Source organism: Gavialis gangeticus, unplaced genomic scaffold (genome assembly GCF_001723915.1).
Source record: "Gavialis gangeticus isolate Ggan-Ray unplaced genomic scaffold, GavGan_comp1, whole genome shotgun sequence".
NCBI classification, from domain to species: domain Eukaryota; kingdom Metazoa; phylum Chordata; order Crocodylia; family Gavialidae; genus Gavialis; species Gavialis gangeticus.
The window spans coordinates 55,107,771-55,125,770 of record NW_017729004.1 but is presented as its reverse complement, the minus strand read 5'-3'; the positions used below and the strand labels follow the sequence as shown (position 1 = coordinate 55,125,770).

The 18,000-nt window shown below is 39.6% G+C and overlaps 1 protein-coding gene across 2 annotated transcripts in view; it reads left to right on the top strand.

The window, feature by feature from the left end:
• Nucleotides 1–18,000, top strand: part of PEX1 (peroxisomal biogenesis factor 1) — a 66,214-nt gene that overhangs the window by 13,960 nt on the left and 34,254 nt on the right. For both annotated transcript variants that reach the window (XR_002095836.1, XM_019508417.1), the window contains exons 3-13: nt 1,552–1,635; nt 2,128–2,242; nt 2,358–3,100; nt 6,024–6,143; nt 7,476–7,599; nt 8,360–8,469; nt 9,961–10,061; nt 12,431–12,563; nt 13,678–13,774; nt 14,998–15,168; nt 16,993–17,147. Coding sequence is in view for 1 of the 2 variants with exons in the window: in XM_019508417.1 (XP_019363962.1) it covers nt 1,552–1,635; nt 2,128–2,242; nt 2,358–3,100; nt 6,024–6,143; nt 7,476–7,599; nt 8,360–8,469; nt 9,961–10,061; nt 12,431–12,563; nt 13,678–13,774; nt 14,998–15,168; nt 16,993–17,147 (1,953 nt within the window). In the remaining variant the exon portion in view is untranslated. The remainder of the gene's footprint in view (nt 1–1,551; nt 1,636–2,127; nt 2,243–2,357; nt 3,101–6,023; nt 6,144–7,475; nt 7,600–8,359; nt 8,470–9,960; nt 10,062–12,430; nt 12,564–13,677; nt 13,775–14,997; nt 15,169–16,992; nt 17,148–18,000) is intronic.

The window sequence follows — 18,000 nt, the reverse complement described above, 5'->3', positions numbered from 1 at the left end:
GTCCTCTGCCCGGCCCCAGATATTGCTCCAGCCACTGCGATCCCCTCAATCTGCTTCACCTGGCAAGATATTAAAGTGGATCTGGTGCATGCCGGCAGCTCCCGCTGTAGCATGGAGACTTTACTCTTGGAGGCCTTGAGCTCGTAGCCAGGAGGACGCACTGGCTGACTATCCCCTGTTCTTTCACAGTCTGCAGCTTGAGGTGCAGGTTCCCCTAAACCCCTGCACTTATCTCCTTGAAACTTGGCATGCTTCGTAGCCTCAGCAGGGGCTACCACCCCTGCAGTTTTCACCCCACTGTGTTGTAACACGTAGACATGACATGAGTTTTGCTTTCAAGAATTTGGGGTGCAGTTCCCCCCGAATCCCTGCACCAATCTTCTTGAAACTTGGGCTTCATGCTCTCAGCAGAGGCTACCACCCCTGCAAATTTCATACAAATCAGACAAAAAATATCAAAGTTATAGATATTTCATTGATTCCTCGTTATACCTTATGGCCAGAGCTCCGAAGCGGCTCCAAAGCGGCTCCGAAGCTCTTCGGAAGTTCTGAATTGCTTCAGAAAGCCTAACGAAGCCAGTGCTTCGATCTGGACAGGCTGCTTCGGATGCCAAAGTGTCCAAAGCTTCTCCGGATCCAAAGCACAGTCTGAAGCCACACACAGCCCTACCTTCTAGTTACTGTTGTGTAGGAAGGAATGAATATTTTGCATTTTGACTGCATACACTGCAGATTTTAAAACTCTACAAGAGTCAGTTGCTTATTTTGGAGCAACTGATCTGTCGCCACAGTTTCCCAGAAGACAGGTAGTTGGGAGTTGTTTCATTTCACAAGAAAACTATTTAAAGGGAAAAAAATAAGACGTGCCATTGTCTTGAAAAGAGCTTATCTTTGTCAAATGAACAATTTAGTTTTAAAAAAAGCAGACTTTCTATTTAATATATTGAAAAGCATTTGCTTTTTCCTGAATACCAACAGCTTCCAGCATTCTTTTTGATGTTCAGCTTACAGTTTCAAATGACATTTCTTGAAAACTGTGTTGTTGAAGAGTGGGTGCCACCTGGGAATGCTTTCTTAAAATAGTAGCTTTTTCCCTTTAAAATGAGTAGTTTCTTTTCATCTGTGCCTGTCTTATGTAACTGTGTACAATTGTATTCTTCAGTTTTCCAATTTCCACTGCATGTTTTTCAGGCTAATTTAAAATTTCAGAAACATACATTTATAAACTTCCCTTTTTATTGTGGTTTGGTTTGAGATGATTTTCTTAATATAACCCATTAGTTAACTATAATTTATATGCGTTGAAACTTCATTGCTATATAATCAATTAATAGTACTATTGATACTACTTCCTTTCACACTGTACTCATTCTTGTTTATTATAGAAAGTCCATATTCTTAATGCTGTTCATTCATACAATAATATTAAAATTCACAATCATTAAGAATGGAAAATAGAACAGACTTAACTCTTTCAAATTAAAGATTCATTTAGATTTTATTTAAAAATAAGATAATTTAATATTTTTAAATGGTATTACTGTTTGACAGGTATTCCTTGAACCCTGTTCCCAAGTCCTGTCCTGTCAGCAAGTAGAAGTGGAGCCCCTCTCTGCAGATGATTGGGAAATACTGGTAATAAGCAGTTTAAATTGCTCATATTTTTATGATTCACAATCCACTGACCTGCTGTTTTTCTCCTCAAGATGTCATTTTTCTAAGTGTAGTGGTGTTAGATCGCTGAGCTACCAATGCAATGCTGTGGCTGGCAAAGCAAACCAAATATCTGGCATGCATCCACCAATGCATCTCAAGCAAAACAAGGGGCGTCATCATCCTGAATAAACTCCCCCAGAGATAGTACAAGCACCTACTCTGGATTCATTCAAAAGGTGTTTAGGTGTTTATCTTGCTGGTATCATTTGACCCCAACAGACTTCCTGCTTATGGCGGTGCAAGGGGCTGGACTCAGTGATCTTGCAAGGTCCCTTCCAGCCCCTAATGCCTATGTCTATGTAGACTGTATCTGGGTAATTCAGATTTGACCTTCTAAAAGCACATAACAGCATCTTAAATACAAGGTATAACATAGAGTATATGATTTCTAATAATGTAAAATTGTCTTAGGAGCTGCATGCTTCCTCTCTTGAAAGGCATCTTCTTGACCAGATTCGGATAGTATTTCCAAAAGCTGTCTTTCCGGTGTGGGTTGAGCAACACACCCATATTTACATCCAAATCAGTAAGTGGCAACAGGAGCATTTTGGACAATAATACCAAGGGGTTTGTTTTTTGGGTTGGGGGGTTTTTTTGGTTAGACTGGATAAACTTATATAAACACATGTGCTTATATCCAGGTACACTAAAGCCAGCTGCTCCCTATGGGAGATTAGAACCTCACACAAAGCTGCTTGTATGTTCAAAAATGCGCCAAGATGAAGAAAACATCACCAATTTGTCTTCGTCAGGAAGTGACATTTTACCAGAACTATTTATCAAAAGTAAAATGGACCAACGAGAAAAAATAACGGAACCTCTTGCCAAACAATCTAGTTTAAATCCAGGAGTCCTTGAACAGTGTACATCTGATACAAAAGTGGCAAGTATATGGGGTTTAATAAGAAACATTTTCTCTCCGACTTTGGAACACAAGCAAGACACTTCCTCTGGTACTTTTGAGATAAGCACCTTGAAAGAAAAGCTATTGAACTTAATCCATATGGATGCCATTTTCAGAGTATGTCAGTCCCAGCCTCCCAGCCAACAGAACACATCAGCATTTCAAAAACACAATGCTGTTCATGTTTTTCCATGGAATCTAGAGTATATTGAGTTAGAGCCTAATTTTAAAGTATCTTATGGGACGATTACTGCACTTCTCTCCCCCAGACAAAGGTGTCAAGAAGCAAAGCAGAATCTGCCAGTGGAGAAGCAAAAGCAGATGACCAGCCCACAAGACAGAAACCCACCTGGTTCTAGTAACAGTCAAGAATCCAATGAGATTTCTGTTGTTTCGATAATATGGACTGGTTTTGAAGACCTAAAGGATCCCATAAAATATAACAGCAATGTGGAAGCCATGCATGTTGGAAGAGTTTGGGTTAGTTTGAGCACAATATGTTTGGATTTTTTTATTAGATACTTTTGAGATCGCTTAATTAGTATATTATTTAGTTGTGTTGATTATGAGTTACTTTTTAAGTAAGATAGAAAAGTAAAGACCAATACAGTGTACCCACTGTACCTATTCTTTGCCAACCTTTGCTTTTTTTGAGCAACTTGCTCCTTTCAGTAGCCCTCTAACATGGAGGATCCATAACATAGGACACGTCTCCCATCTTTTGTTTTTGCAGCAAAGATGAAAAAGTTCTTTAACATGTATCTTAAAAATGAGGGAACCTGAAGATATCTATGTGTACATACCTGTTACCCTTGCTGGAGAGCATGTGTTGGCCTCTAGCCTTCAACAGATGTTTCACAGCAATACATGAAGTGTGCCATTACTTTTAGAAATGTTTTTATACCTTGTATAAAAATATATATATTTTTAATGTTTATTAACAACTGAATATTAAAAATGAGACCACAGTTAAAAAGCTAAAGGTCTTATTAGGACATCTCCATCTAGAAATGCTGTTTTGAAAGGTGCCACAAGTCTTGGTTGTCTAACAGCTCAACTGTTGGCTTCTCTTGCTTCCCTGGAAGCAGCTGCTGGATCAGGAAAAATGGAATAAGAGCTTAAAAAGTCACTTTTTCAATGTTTTAACACAGTAGTGTCTAAATTCACTGTTCCTGCTAATCCACCGTCCATTTCAGTGGGAATGAGAGCTGTTGCCAGCAGCAAAGTCATTTCAGCTATCTCAGAGGCTTCAGTTTTGGATGCCAGCTGGGAATTGCAAGTGCAGCTTTCCAAATAGCAGCAGCTGCTTGGCTCTGATAGACTAATATCCATTCCAACATGTTTCAGTTTAGAAACTCAACAAAATGAAAATAAAGTATCTAAAGACTATTTTTATTGAAAACGGGAGCAAATGGATTCAAGTGTTGGGGAAAAATCAGTTCTGTCCATAATTGATGTAGCCCTGTTTCACTCTGAGCAGTTTACCTCTCTACACCTTGGTTTTCTAATTTGTAAACTGAGGTTAGTGATACTTACCCTCCATAGTAAAGCTCATTGTGACCAATGCTGGTGCTATATAAAAGCTAAATAGTGGTATGAAATATTTTATTATACTAAAAAAGCACACATTCTTACTTCTCAGAGCCCCTCTACTTCTTCATAATTAAACAATAAATTGAATCATTTAACTGCCATTTCAAGCACAAAACTTGACTTCTTAAATTTAAAAGTAGGGGTGCACCAATATATCGTTCAGATATCAGATCAGCACTGATAACAGGAAAATTAATATTATCCGCAATCAGCTTTTGGCTGATAATGACACTGATAAATGCTGCATGCATGCGCAAAGCCACAGTATCCACACAGCTTGGAGAGCAGCATCCTGGCAGTAAGTTTGTGGGGGGAAGGAGCGTGGAGGAAGGGCATGGGGTGGCAGATCAAGGCCCCCATAGTGAGGGAGGGATGGGGCAGGGGCAGGCACTGCCCAGCTGGGGTGGTAAATGGGACCCTGGGTCCGGGTGCATGACAAAGCCATGGGTAGCTCATTTAGGGGTGGGAGGGCGGCTTCCTACCACTGTGCACACCCCTGGGGAAGGCATGATGGGGCATGTGCTCCCTGCCAAATTTGTGTGTGGGGTGAGAGTGGGCTGCAGGCTCGGTGCCAGGGGCTGCGCCAGCATCTTCCTGGTGGGGGAACTGGGCCAGGGTTGCTCAACTGCATGGGACAGACAATGGTGGCAGTGCTGAAAGGGGTGGCTATGGGGAGGCTACAGGAAATTTTGGGGTGGCTAAAACCCTCCCACTAGCACCATCCCTGTTCAGGGCATTCCACTCTGCTGCCTTTCTCTCGGGAGCTAGGTGCTGCAGGGTGGGCAGGGACGTACGAAGGGTGGAGTGCCCTGAGCAGGGGTGGCACTGGAGTGGCTATAGCCACCCCCAAATTCCCCATAGCTACCCCTCTTATGCCCCCCATGCATCTTCCGGAGTTCCATGTAGCGGCAGGGAGCCAACACCCCTCTCTGCCCTCCGCTTTCACTACCCACAGCTCTTGTCCTGTTCTCCGCCTTGCAGTCCCATTCACTGCCCTGGCTGGGCAGCCACTCTCTTCCTCACCATGGGGGCCTCAGTCTGCCCCCCTCCACACACACCCCTTCTACCCCAACAGACTTACCAGCAGGATGCTGCACTTCACGCTGCTCGGCTTCATTCCTGTAAATCAGTTATCAGATCAGTATTGGCCAATATGGCAAGTTAATAAATGGCTGTTGGTATTGGCCAAGAAAATCTTTATTGGTGCACCCTTATTTAAAAGAATATGTGCTGGATTTTTAAGGTGTTTAAACTTTACCAGATAGTGATATTTTCATTACTAAAATCAGATGACTTCTGTAATGCTGCTATCTATAATCTAGCCCAAGTCAGTTGCCAAATGCAATACAACTGGCTGAGACAGTCATATGATTTTTAGTATTTAACAAAGAGAATCTTTAACAAATGGTTATTAGAACTGCAGAAATTTTGAGAAATAAGTACACTTTCCAGAGTTAAATTGTAATAAATCAGGAAGGGATTTCTCATTTCAAATGTTTTTTTGTTTGTGTCTAAACACATTATAATACATTAACAAGGTCTAACCATTTGTACAAGGACAAAGGAGTAAATTAAGGAGAAGAGAGTAGGAGGGAAAGAGGTTTCAATACTACTTTGAGTTCAATTATTTCCTTTTTAGTTCTGTTGCAGATTAAAACCATAAATTAGGTCAGGCTGATGATCATACGCAAAAATGCTGTCAGTGATGAAACAACTACCAGGTGAAGCCACTTGTGCCCTGTTATAATCAAATCGTCTTCTGACCATTTCTTTTCTGTTTATTTTTTTCTTTTACATACTTACATTTCAGATTCCAGATGGCCTGAGAAAGAAACTGCACATAGAAATGCACGCGTCTGTCAGAATTAAGTCACTGGAGTCATTCCCTAAAATTCCAGCATCTCTTAGATTGCAGCCCACGCAGAACCTAGTGCGTTGGTATTCTCAGTCATTTTGCATGCATTTTAAACAGGTGGATTTACTGTGGTTAAAATTTATCAGTGTTGATGTTTACTATTTGTCAGGTGGTGGTTTGGGAACTTCATCTCACATAAGACTAATACCTGAAATATACATCATTTTAATACAATTTTTCTCTCCAATAATTACTGTATTTACTTGAATCTAAGAAACTTGAATTTAAGACAGCCCCCCAATAATTAGATTCTGTATATAGGAAAATTATATGTTTTCCAGGTATAGAATCTGATTATTAGGGGTCATCTTAAATTCATCCCTCACCACTGCTACAGCAAGGAAAGCAGTGTCTGGGGAGGGGTATCAGGTGGCTGGGGGGTCAGGCAGCCCCCTTACCCTCTTGAGTAAATATGGTATTATTGTTCAAAGTTATATCTAAATTAGTGAGGCACCATAGTAGTGTGGTAATAGTCTGCCATCTACTAAGATGAGACTTTACACAAGAGTATTACTTTGTATTTCTCTGTCACCTTTCAGTTGCGGGGCTGTATATATAGCCTTACTATCTGGATTCTAGATGTGCTAGTAGGTTGACTACTAATAAGAAGTGACAGACAAGTCTCAAGCCTAACCTTTTCTTGTTTACCTGCCTGTAATGCAAGGATACATGTTTATCCTGATACTGAGACGGCACAATAGAGATTCTCCCCTATACTACCTAGTGAGGCTTCTCTGACGCATTTTGTTATATCAGTCACTACTAATATCATAATATTTTATAGAGCAAAAATCATAATATTTTATAGAGTCATAGAAAGGTAAGGCCAGAAAGGAGCTCGTTTAGTCCAATTCCCTGCTTAAGGTAGGATCATCCTTTACACAATCCCAGTCAAATAGACACATAAACAACTTTTTCAGGAACTTGAGCAGGATGGAATTGCATCAAGCTTAGGATCTAAGTCCATTCAGGCACCGATCTGGCCTTCTGTGTCTCTTTTTCATATTTGTGCAATAAGAATAATAGTACTCACTACCTCATAGGGTGTTCTCAGGATAAATATGTTACAGATTTCAGGTCGGAATAGATGATGTCTCTTCCAGTTGTATGATCACGTCTATGATGGTGAAGGACTCAGTTATGCCTATAGGAGCTATATATAACCGACCAGGCCATTTACCACAGACAGGCTATAGGAAACCATGGGGTTTGTTGGCAGGATGTAGGGTTATAAATGAGCGTCTTCCACCTCTCAGCTACAAATTCCACTTGTGCTAAATGAGTATCATTAGGAAGGGGACAGACTTGGCTGATTTTTGTTTTCCCTTTTTTTGTGTGTGTGTGTAGCATAAAGATATACATGAAGATGACATAAAATCAGCTTTTAACTCCTGGTTGCAGGATTACACTGGTGACAATTTTCCCTGGATGATAACAGGTTCAGACTGCATACAGCTAGGAGTTAAAGAAAGTAAGGAAAACAATATCCTCTGTTGTGGTTTTATTGCCTTATATCTCCTTATACAATCTCCCTAGGCAATTTTTTTCTCTTTAAAAAGATAATCTATGTAGAGTTGGATGTAACAGATGGTTTCTTCCATTTAAATTGTAGATGTGAATTTCTCTTTAACAGTGGGGAAAGAAGTAGGGCCTGGTGACACCTTAGATGCATTCAAAAAGCCCAAGGCAGAATTGATCCAAGTTATGCAGTTTTATGTAAGCAGCATAATTTAGATGGGTACAGAACACACATTCATCCTTTGGTGGGGAGTGCAAATCTTGGACCAGGTTCCACTATTTTTAAACCAGTCTGTGTATCCAAACTTCTGTCCTGTTACAGGTATAGACTGGTGTCCAATCACTTACACTTAAAAGTGTAATGTGTGTACCTGGCCTTAGAGACTAACTGGTTCAGAAAAGGATGAGGTTTTGTAGGGAACAACCTATTTCAGCAGATACTAACATCTGAGAAAGTAGGTTGCTGCTTACAAAGGCTCATGCCTGTGAAGTTAGTCTTCAAGGTGATACCTTGGTCTACCTTTTGCTTAACTTCAGACAAAACAGTTGACCACTTCTCTTTAACTGCAATGATCTTACTTTAATCCTTTCTTATTTTTTTAAACAATTAATTCCACATTATATTTTGAAAGTACATTACTGTGTCTTTTCTTGCACTAAATAAAATTATAGTTAATTTGGAATCATGACAGTTGTTCAGTGTATTTCCACAGGAATGGAGAATTTTGTCCTTAGTGTACTTCAGCCTTCTGTCACTGAAGAAAATAAATCAGAAAATATTTTTATGTTGAGTCCCAGTTTGCTGCAGAAGACAAATATACAAGTAAATATCACATAATATCAGGTATCAAAAGTAATTTAAATTCTGTTACATTTTGTTAAAGAAATAATTCACTATGTACAGTACATTTTACTTTCAGTTATTAAATAAGGTTAGAGAGTCTGTGTTCACCACCTTATATATGCTTATCAAGCATATTAGAGCATGAGGCATTGCTAACATCCCATGCACTACATGATAGTCGGGACCTCCTGTACATTCTACAGCCTACCACTATACATTCTTTTATACATTGCTACATTCTATAGCAGTGTCTATGAATATTGTAGTTGGTGATCAAACTCCCAGTACAACCAAGAGAGGCAGAGATAAGCCAGCACTGAGCGACTGTGAAAACACTGCACTTTAATGTTTAGTGCCTTTAAATACCTGTTTCATCTGTCTGCTCTTTTCCTTGGTATAAAACAGGGGCAGGCAGTTATTTCAGGCGGAGGGCCACTTACTAAGTTTTGGCAAGCCATTGAGGGCCGCATGACAGGCAGCCAGGGGCAGATAAATATTAATTTTCTAAATTTTTTTAGGGGCCCTGCCGGCCAGATAGAATGGCCTGGCGGGCTGCATCTGGCCCCCAGGCCACATTTTGCCCACCCCGGTATAAAAGCTACTGTACTGCTGAAATCATGTGGAATGTGTGGGAGGTGGTAATAACTTATTCCATGTAATAAAAGGGTTACTTTCCATCCAGACCAACCCTTGCACATACTACTTTATCAGTCTTTGAACAGCTTGTGTGTTCTTTGTCCATTCCTTACGCCCTCATTTCTCCAGTATCTTCAATTTTGGCAAGCATTCCCATGCCTTAGTTCTGATAAATTTGTGCTTGTATTTTCCATATTAACATCCACCTCTGTTGCTGAATGGTGACAACAGAGAAGAAAATTGTGCCATTTAATTGTTTAAACTATAGGAGCTCTGCAAAGCTGAAAGATTTCTGTGCAATAAACTTTAAAAAGAAGTTTCCCTTTATCACTGTTGCCACATGTCAATATTAGAATATTTGGCAAAAGTCGCACAAAGGGCACATCTACATGTTGCCCAATGGCAACGTAGCGATATGCTACATATCCGTATGGCATGCTACAGGGGCACACTCCCTGGATATAGTATGCTGCAATATGTAGATTCCATATACAGAATCTAATTTATCCATGCGCTGTACACACGGTGCAGTAAGCATCCATACTACACCATGCTTTAGTACTTCCAAAAGGAAGTACTAAAGCATCATGGCATTTAGATGCACCCAGAGGACACAAGCACTGATACCCATATGGTACTAGCACCTCCATTTAAGAACTGGGTCGCTAACTGGGAAATGATTACGCCCTTCATCTGATATTTTATCAAAACATCTGAGTTTTTCATTCAAGTTTAGTTTAATCAGACAAAATTTTCCTCAAATTCTGAGGAATTTGTTCCTTTCTCTTATAAATAGGTATTTGAGTTTTTAAAAATGACTGTTTCTTATTGTAGGTTCTGTTATGTCCTGTGACTACAAAAGCTGCCGATGACAGGACCCACTGTATGCATGATACAGACAAGATCCTTCGTTTGCACAAACTATGCAGTTTAGGGTGAGACATTTTGACAGTAAAATATGGAAAGAAAATGGATTAAGAACTAAAGTTAGTTGGATATAAAATGCACAACTTCTTTTAAAAATAACAAAACCAAACCAGCTCAACAATTCTTTAACTGCAAAACACAATTTGAGCCAATTAATTCCACGTCATTATTATTCCAAGTTAATTTAAGGCAGGGGTGTCAAACTCACTGGGGGCCTCCTTGCAGGCTGGATACAGCCTAGGACACAGGGGTGGCCTCGATGGCCACAGTGGAAGCAGTGAAGGGTCCTGAGGCAGTGAGAGGTAACCACTGATTTGTTAAGAATGTTAGGAAATAAACCCAGGAGTCAGGCTACCGAGCAATGAAACTTGGAACTTCTCTTGCCCCTTATGAAAAACTACCTTAAGCTGGTGAAGTAATGATGCTGCAACTGTATCTTGTAATGCTGGCTGTCCTCTTTTTAGTTGCATTGTGTCCTTGTATGAAGCCTATCACTGTGATATCTGAATGTTGTATGTAGGGACCTACCCAAGCCAAGGAGGCATATGGGCAATTTCACGGGCTGATTGTGAAGCCAGATGCCATTTTTATGGGTTTATCATGGCGCCTCTCTCTCCCCTCCACGCCAGTTGCTGGCCTTGTGATCTCCACCCCTCATTGCTGATTGGCAGAGAGGGGCAAGGCCACATAAAAGGCAACCCTCTCCACCAATCAGTAGCAGAGGTAGGAGGATGCAGCTGCCATCTTGGTGGCTCCACTTCATGCTGGTGATTTCGCCCTATCAGTGGGCTGTGAGGCCAGGCCACAGTAGCCATTGGCTCCCACCAGGAAATCAGCATTTTATTTTTATTAATTTTTTGTCTTCCTCCTCCCTCCCTCCCCCACCCTGGCAGTTAAGTGGAAAATCGTGAAAACATGGTTTTTCATGGTTTGTGTGAAAATCACAAAATCATGATTTGAGTAGGTCTGAAGTCATATGTAAATAAGTTTTCAAAAACCTTGCTTTTCACATTTGTAAATATAGCTTTTAATCCTGTGTGCAACTCTTGTTGGATTAACTAGATCAAAGGATATTTGGCCTTCATGAAAGATTAAATTGCAAATTACAAAGGGTCCAGAAGTGGCATGGGAAGGTGGCAGTGGTGAGCTGAGCTCACTGCTGATGGCCAAAACCAGTGAGGCCAAAGGATTACAAATTCTGACAGAAATTCCTCACCCAACTTCTGGTGGCCTGACCAAAAGGTGGCCCCCAGTGGGCCACATAAAGTGGCTCTGCAGGCCGAATCCAGCCTGAAGGCCATATGTTTGAAATCCCTGGGCTCCTATATACATGCAGAGAGCCTGCTCCAATGTGCTGTAAATCCAGTTTGTCAGAGCAAACTCAATCCAGTGTGCTGGAGCATGGAAATTAATGTGCTGCAGCAGCCTCCAGTGTCACATGTATCAGCATATCCACACTGAAAAATGTCAGTGGGGTGTTTTAAACAAAAGCTTGCTTGAACTTTAGTTCAGAGTGCTCTGCTGCCATTTTTCAGTGTGGGATGCTGTTATACATGATGCTCTGGACACTTTTAATTAGCACGGCTCTTGGAGCTGAGTGCCCCCCCACCCCACCCCCATGCCTTCTGGAACATGTGTATAACGTCCTCACTCTCCCGATTTTAAGCCAACCTGAGACAATACTTGGGATTAGTAAAGAATGTTGATAATTCACTGGATTGTGAATTTCGGTACAATTAGCACTAAATCAGGGTCATAGCACTTAGTCTCCTGGGTACCTTAGAAGTGTCTACTTTTTGTTTAATTTGGCTTTTTACATTGAAATCTAAAACTGATAGCTTAGCTGTTTTTGGATCTGAGGGGAGAACTGCCAAATCAAAATCGACCAAGAATTTAAGAAGGAATAAAGGTGGCTTTAAAGAAAACTTACTCTTTTCTAATATTGACTCTGGCCTTCAGGGCTGCTCCATGGTACAGCAGCTGTTGACAAGCTTTGGTAGGCTATTATGCAAATGTTACAATTGCTAAAGTTCAATGCATTTTGTTTATATCCTCTTTTCCTGACCTATTATACCCTATGCCAAGGTGGGGAAACAGGATGGTGTAGATCAGGTACATGGGTTCTTCACTGACAGAAGAACCTGCCCTACCAGGATGGGAATATCCTGCAAAAGTTATCTACAGCTCTATATGTCATTATTGTAATGCGAGAGTTGTTATCGCATAATGTTTCTTTGGGTTGTTTTTTTCTTCGAGTATCTGAAGTACTTTATGATGTGTCCAGATTAAAAGAACACTATACATGTAAGCTGTTATTAACTTAATGTACTAGGATGGTCTAAGATAGCCTACTGATTTGCTTCTTCTTACTCTGCAGAGGGGTGGATAAATTAGGAACATCCTCCTTTGAGCATATCAGTCACAGCCTTTTAGGACGTCCTTTGTCTCAGAAGCTAGCTTGCTTTGTTGTGGGATTGCGCAGTGGAGGTGTCCTGCTCACAGGAGCAAAGGTACATGTTTACAGCTCTTCACTTGCATGCCAAAAAGTTTTTTTCTCAAACTAAATTTAATCTTCTAAATAAGCACAATAAACCCATTTCTTTTCTGTTTCATGGCATCAAAGAGAATAGAGCTGAAAAAGAACTATTTGGTTAGCAGATAAGAGCAGACTGGCAGATTAGTTATTATGTATTTTAATATTTGTGCTGCCTGAGTATGAACTATCTTCAACAATTGAGCTTCTACCACTTTGAAAGACTGTTTTATACTATGATCAGACACTTCAAATGCTTATTAATCTTTTTATTTCTTTCCATTTTTATTTGACTTTTATTGTTTGAATTTAGAAGAAAATTTTTTTTTCTTTAGCACTAGCAAAAATACTACATACATTTGACTCTCATTGATTTTTCTTATTAGATTTTTCTCAGTAGGTGCATAGACATGCACTTTATTGACGAGTAGACTAATTAGCTCTGCAGTAAAGCTTCACAGTCTACATGTGCGGCAGTATTAAGGCACAGTAAATTAATTAACTCTGCCATAAGATAGTACTGTCCCCGAAAGTAGTATCTTATGACTGAATCATAAGTATGATGAAATTCATATGTAGACAGTAACCGCTGGGTGCAAATTGCACCCAGTCAGCCCAAACAGTGGGAGGTCAGAACCCTAGCTCCTGCAGCCCTTCTACCACCCAATGCTGCCACCTGGAGCTCATTGCTGACCCCTGCCAGCCCAAATCTGCCCTGCTATGGCTTAAATTTCATGGTCCCAGGCACTCAAGTAGACACTGCACCTGAGAGCAGTTGACTCCAACTCAAACTGCCCCAGTGTTTATTGCGTCGATTTAATTTCATATGTAGATGTACCCAATGTGATTCATTTAATGTCAGTTGTAATCTAACTGGAATCAATAGGAGCTGTACCAATAACTTCATTCTGAACAAAGCTTAGGTCGTAAGGTGTCTGCTGTTGATGATAAATAAAAATCAGCATATATACAATCAGCCAACTATTTAGTATGTGTATTTGCTATGAATAGTCCAGGAAAACAGAAAGAAATAGTTTCTGTCTCTTTATATTTATTATTTTAGAAGATTTTATCTAACATTTATTTCGTAGGGAACTGGAAAGTCAACATTAGCGAAGGCCATCTGCAAAGAAGCATTTGATAGACTGGATGCTCATGTGGAAGTGATTGACTGTAAAGATTTAAGAGGTCTGAATATGATATTCTTACAATCTCAAACTTAGTGGTTATTATAGGGAAGCTTACAGTGAGCGTATCATTTTAATATTATGTTCAAGACGTATACAATATGATAAAACTTTAATCTAGCTGTGTATTTTAGCTGATTGACTTTTCTGTACAGTATTTTATATTCTTTCTATAAGGGATTTTGTTGCCTTGCAATGAGCACTTTTACAGGTTCATTTCATCGCACAAGTTACAATAAGTTGCATACATTACCATCTCAAAATTTCTTCCCATTTGGTATGAAAAAGAAGGAACAAATAGGGCTTTATGTCTTTTTATATTGAACAGCTGGAACAAAAGTAACAGCATGTAATACTTCTACAGTCGTTCTCGCCTAATAGGAGCAAATATTCTAGATATATAAAAACCTTAGTCTGTCTGTCCATAACGCTTTGTTTGCACTCTGATTGCCTGTCTCGGCATGTGGCAGAGCGCCACCATGATGGTGGGGACAGAGGCGGGGGGCCAGGCCAGCTGTGCCCCCCGCTTTGTGGAGGAGGCGGTGGTGGCAGCAGTGCGAGAGGGCAGTGAATGGGGCGGTGGGGAATGTGGGGGGGAGCAGCCCCGAGCCTGAACCCAAACTGTTGGGGGGGAGCGGGGTTGAGGGGAGGATGGCGGAGCTGGACAACAGGAGTGGATGCACCCTGGGCTCTGTCCCTGCCAGCTCCCCAAGGGGGAGTGGCTCTGGCCCTAAAGCAGCAGGGGTAAGGATGGGGGGGAGCGAGCCTGGCCCTGGGCCTCTGTCCTCCCCCAGCCTCCTCTTCCCCCTCCTCCCCCCAGCCCAGCAGGTGGTGGCAGCGACAGAGTGGACAGCGGAGGGGTGCTGCTCCTGTCCCCCCTGCTCCCTTCAGGCTGCAAAAACAGCATGGCAACATTCCACGGCACACCTGTTCATTTTTGATGGCACACTGGTTGTGAAACACTGCTTTACCTTACTCCATTTTGTATCAGCACCTGAGAGTCTTTGTTGGATGGCCGTGATCTGGCACTTCCTTTTCCAAGGAAAGGCCAAGGTCAGTGTAGGGTTAACATAGGCAGCTCTATTCCAACTGAAGATTCTTCCCATTGAAGAAATTCTTATGAACCCAATTGAAATATGTCCAAGTCTCCTTTCTGTTGCCAGAGCAGACAAAAATCAGTGTTTAAATTTGCATTTTGTCACCATGTCTGTATTTTTATTTTAGGAAGAAGATTAGAAAATATACGGAAAAAAGTGGAGGAAGCTTTTTTAGAGGCAGCATGGCGGCAGCCATCCATTCTTTTAATGGATGATCTTGATCACATTGTTGGTGTTTCTTCTGCTCCAGAACATGAGAACAGCCCTGAAGCAGTTCAGAGCAATAGACTTGCACATGGTAGTACTGTACTAACAGCTTCTGAGTGGCGGTTTTTTTTTCATTTTTTTGTTGTTTGGATAAAAACGTAGTGTAACTTGGGTAACTTTTTGTACTCGAATCATAGTGGCCTTGATAGTTGTGATGTTTTAGCAGCTATATTGTTCACATCTTCAGAGTAGCTGCAACATTTAGCACGCTTCAGCTGAATCTTAAACCAAAGTCATTAACATTGATTATTACATATAAGTAATATTTTTCTTATCTGAATACGTAACCTCTTTATGTGCCTACTTGGTACACTTTATTTTATTTAGCCTCTTGGTCATTATAATATTCACAACTCAGACACTTTAATTGAATAACTGGACTATATATCCATGTGACCCCTGTTTTCAGCCATTAGTAAATCTTTTCACAGATATTTTTCTGCATTGAAAAGGTTTAATATTAAATAATTAGCAACAATGTATTTTAATATTAAACTGTATTAAATTCTGTCCATATAGAGTTGAGTCTGTGAACACAGAGCTTCACTTTTTGTAGCAGAGGGAGATTACAATTTTTATTAGGTGTTTTTTGAAGTTCTAGATTCACACTGAAATTGTATTTAAAAAATGTTCACTTAAATTGCATGTACAGAATTTGTTATTATGTGTAAATTTTCAGTTTTTTAATACTTCATATATACATTTTATACACACAACAGACGGATAGAATTTTAAACCTTTAAACCTATATGATCTACCTTGCATATATACTTTCTTTATTTTTGTCCATGAAATCTCATAGGTTTCTTACTCTCTGTGCTTAAAGATCTATCTTTATAGTTCATGCAGTTAGGGTCACAGCCACTATGGTCTTGGAATTGTGTAAGAAGCACAAGTTTTGGTGATATCTTCTTTTTTTTTTTAATTGAACCAACTGTATAGTTGAGAGAGATGTTAGATAAACTTTCAGGCACAAAGTGCCTTTCCTTTTTTCCAATAAAAGATATCACCAAAGAATCTCTCGCATCTGTACAGTTTATACAGATGCAGCTTCTGGATAGTTTATAAGAGGCGTTCATCCTCTTAGCTTGTCACAAAATACAGTAAAACAAATAATTATATTTATTGTTATATGGCAAGTATATTATTGTTATATAACCTAAGTTATAGATTTAGGATAGTAGCTTTCCGAATCTTAATTCCAGTTAGAGAAGCAGAATTCACAGTAGAGAAAAAAAATCATCTTTATTATCAGAATGTAGATATTATCATTAGTGACTAGCACTGAAAAATAGTGGATCTATATTGGAGTAGACTGTGTTATGAAAAATAAAGATTTCTGAGGTGGGATACTTTATTTTCACTGGACCAGCTGTATAGGTGGTGAAGTTGCTAGGTAAGCTTTTGAGCACACCCTTCTATTTAAATAAGCTTGAAAGCTTATTTAACATCTCTCCCAACTCTAACACAATCTGGGCACATCTACACATCCACTAATGTGCTTTAGTTATTTAATTTATTCTAGTACCTCCACTGTGAGGTACTAGAAAATGCACATTAGCCTATTTTAATGTGCATAAGATAACGAGCATGTTGTTTGTGATGCTTTAATGCACATTAAAATAAGCTAATGCATATTGAAGTGCACTTGTAGACACACCCTCTTGTTTCTTGCATATTCCTTGAACTATCATGGTTCAATGAGTTAGAAAATACTATAATACGTTACAGAAAGGTATTATAGTATTAATTATTATTTAATTTGTTTTAACAATCCTTTCCACTATAAAATGCACAGTATCGATATATGAAATACAGAATATTTTTAATTCATGAAACTGTCTTCTCTACCCAGTTTTGAAAGATGTGATAAAAGAAGTCATTTCAATGGGCAGTTTGATTGCATTAATTGCCACAAGCCAGTCAGAACATTCCCTGCATCCTTCTCTTGTTTCTGCTCAAGGAATTCACGTGTTTCAGTGCTTTAAACATATCCAGCCTCCAAATCAGGCAAGTGCAGTCAATGAATAACTTCGATCAAAATGTTGGTTTTGACTTGCTGCCCCAGATATTAAACAAAAAAAAGAATAGTTTGTGGCTGACAGTTTGCTATTTGATCTTTTATGATGTTAAATACCTTGTAACTCTTCTATATGTTGTCTTGAGGTGCTTTGAAAAGACAGCAAAAGGAATACCTATTTGTGACTGGCTTCCAACCATCCAAATTAATAGATATTTCACTGTAATGTGCACCTCTGAAATTTCTTTTTTGTTATATAATATTTGTAAGGAATGTTATTTTTTTTAACTTTTTTAAATAGGCTGTAATGTAATGGTAAAAAAGAAATAGCAAAAATATATTGAATGCAGTGTTCTCTGCAGGAAATATAATGATTTACGCATAGTTTATCACAGACTATCCCTTACACTTTGGAACTGAATCCACGTTGTTCTCTTTGTTGTCATGTCATAAACCAGTAATTTAAAATAATTGTCTGGACGGCATATTTAATATCCAGTATAACATCTACCTGTATTGCCCAAGTCTTGCATTTCAAATCTCTGATTTACAGCAGAAGATAGGATTTCATGGGAAACATCATGTTGCATGAGAATATAACGTTCAACAGTTGTTATGACAACATAATGTTAGATAGCCATTCTTGACCAGAGTGCTCTGAAATGCTTTTAAGGTTTCAGTGCAATATTAGCACTTTCTTAAAAGTAAACATGTTCAGTTTGTTATATTAGACTTGTGCCTAGTGGACAAAAAGCCCTATGTTGAATAACATTATGGTCACATATCTGAGACATTTGTGCCCTCCTTGAGTGATAAATCCATGCAAGTGTAGAACTGCACATA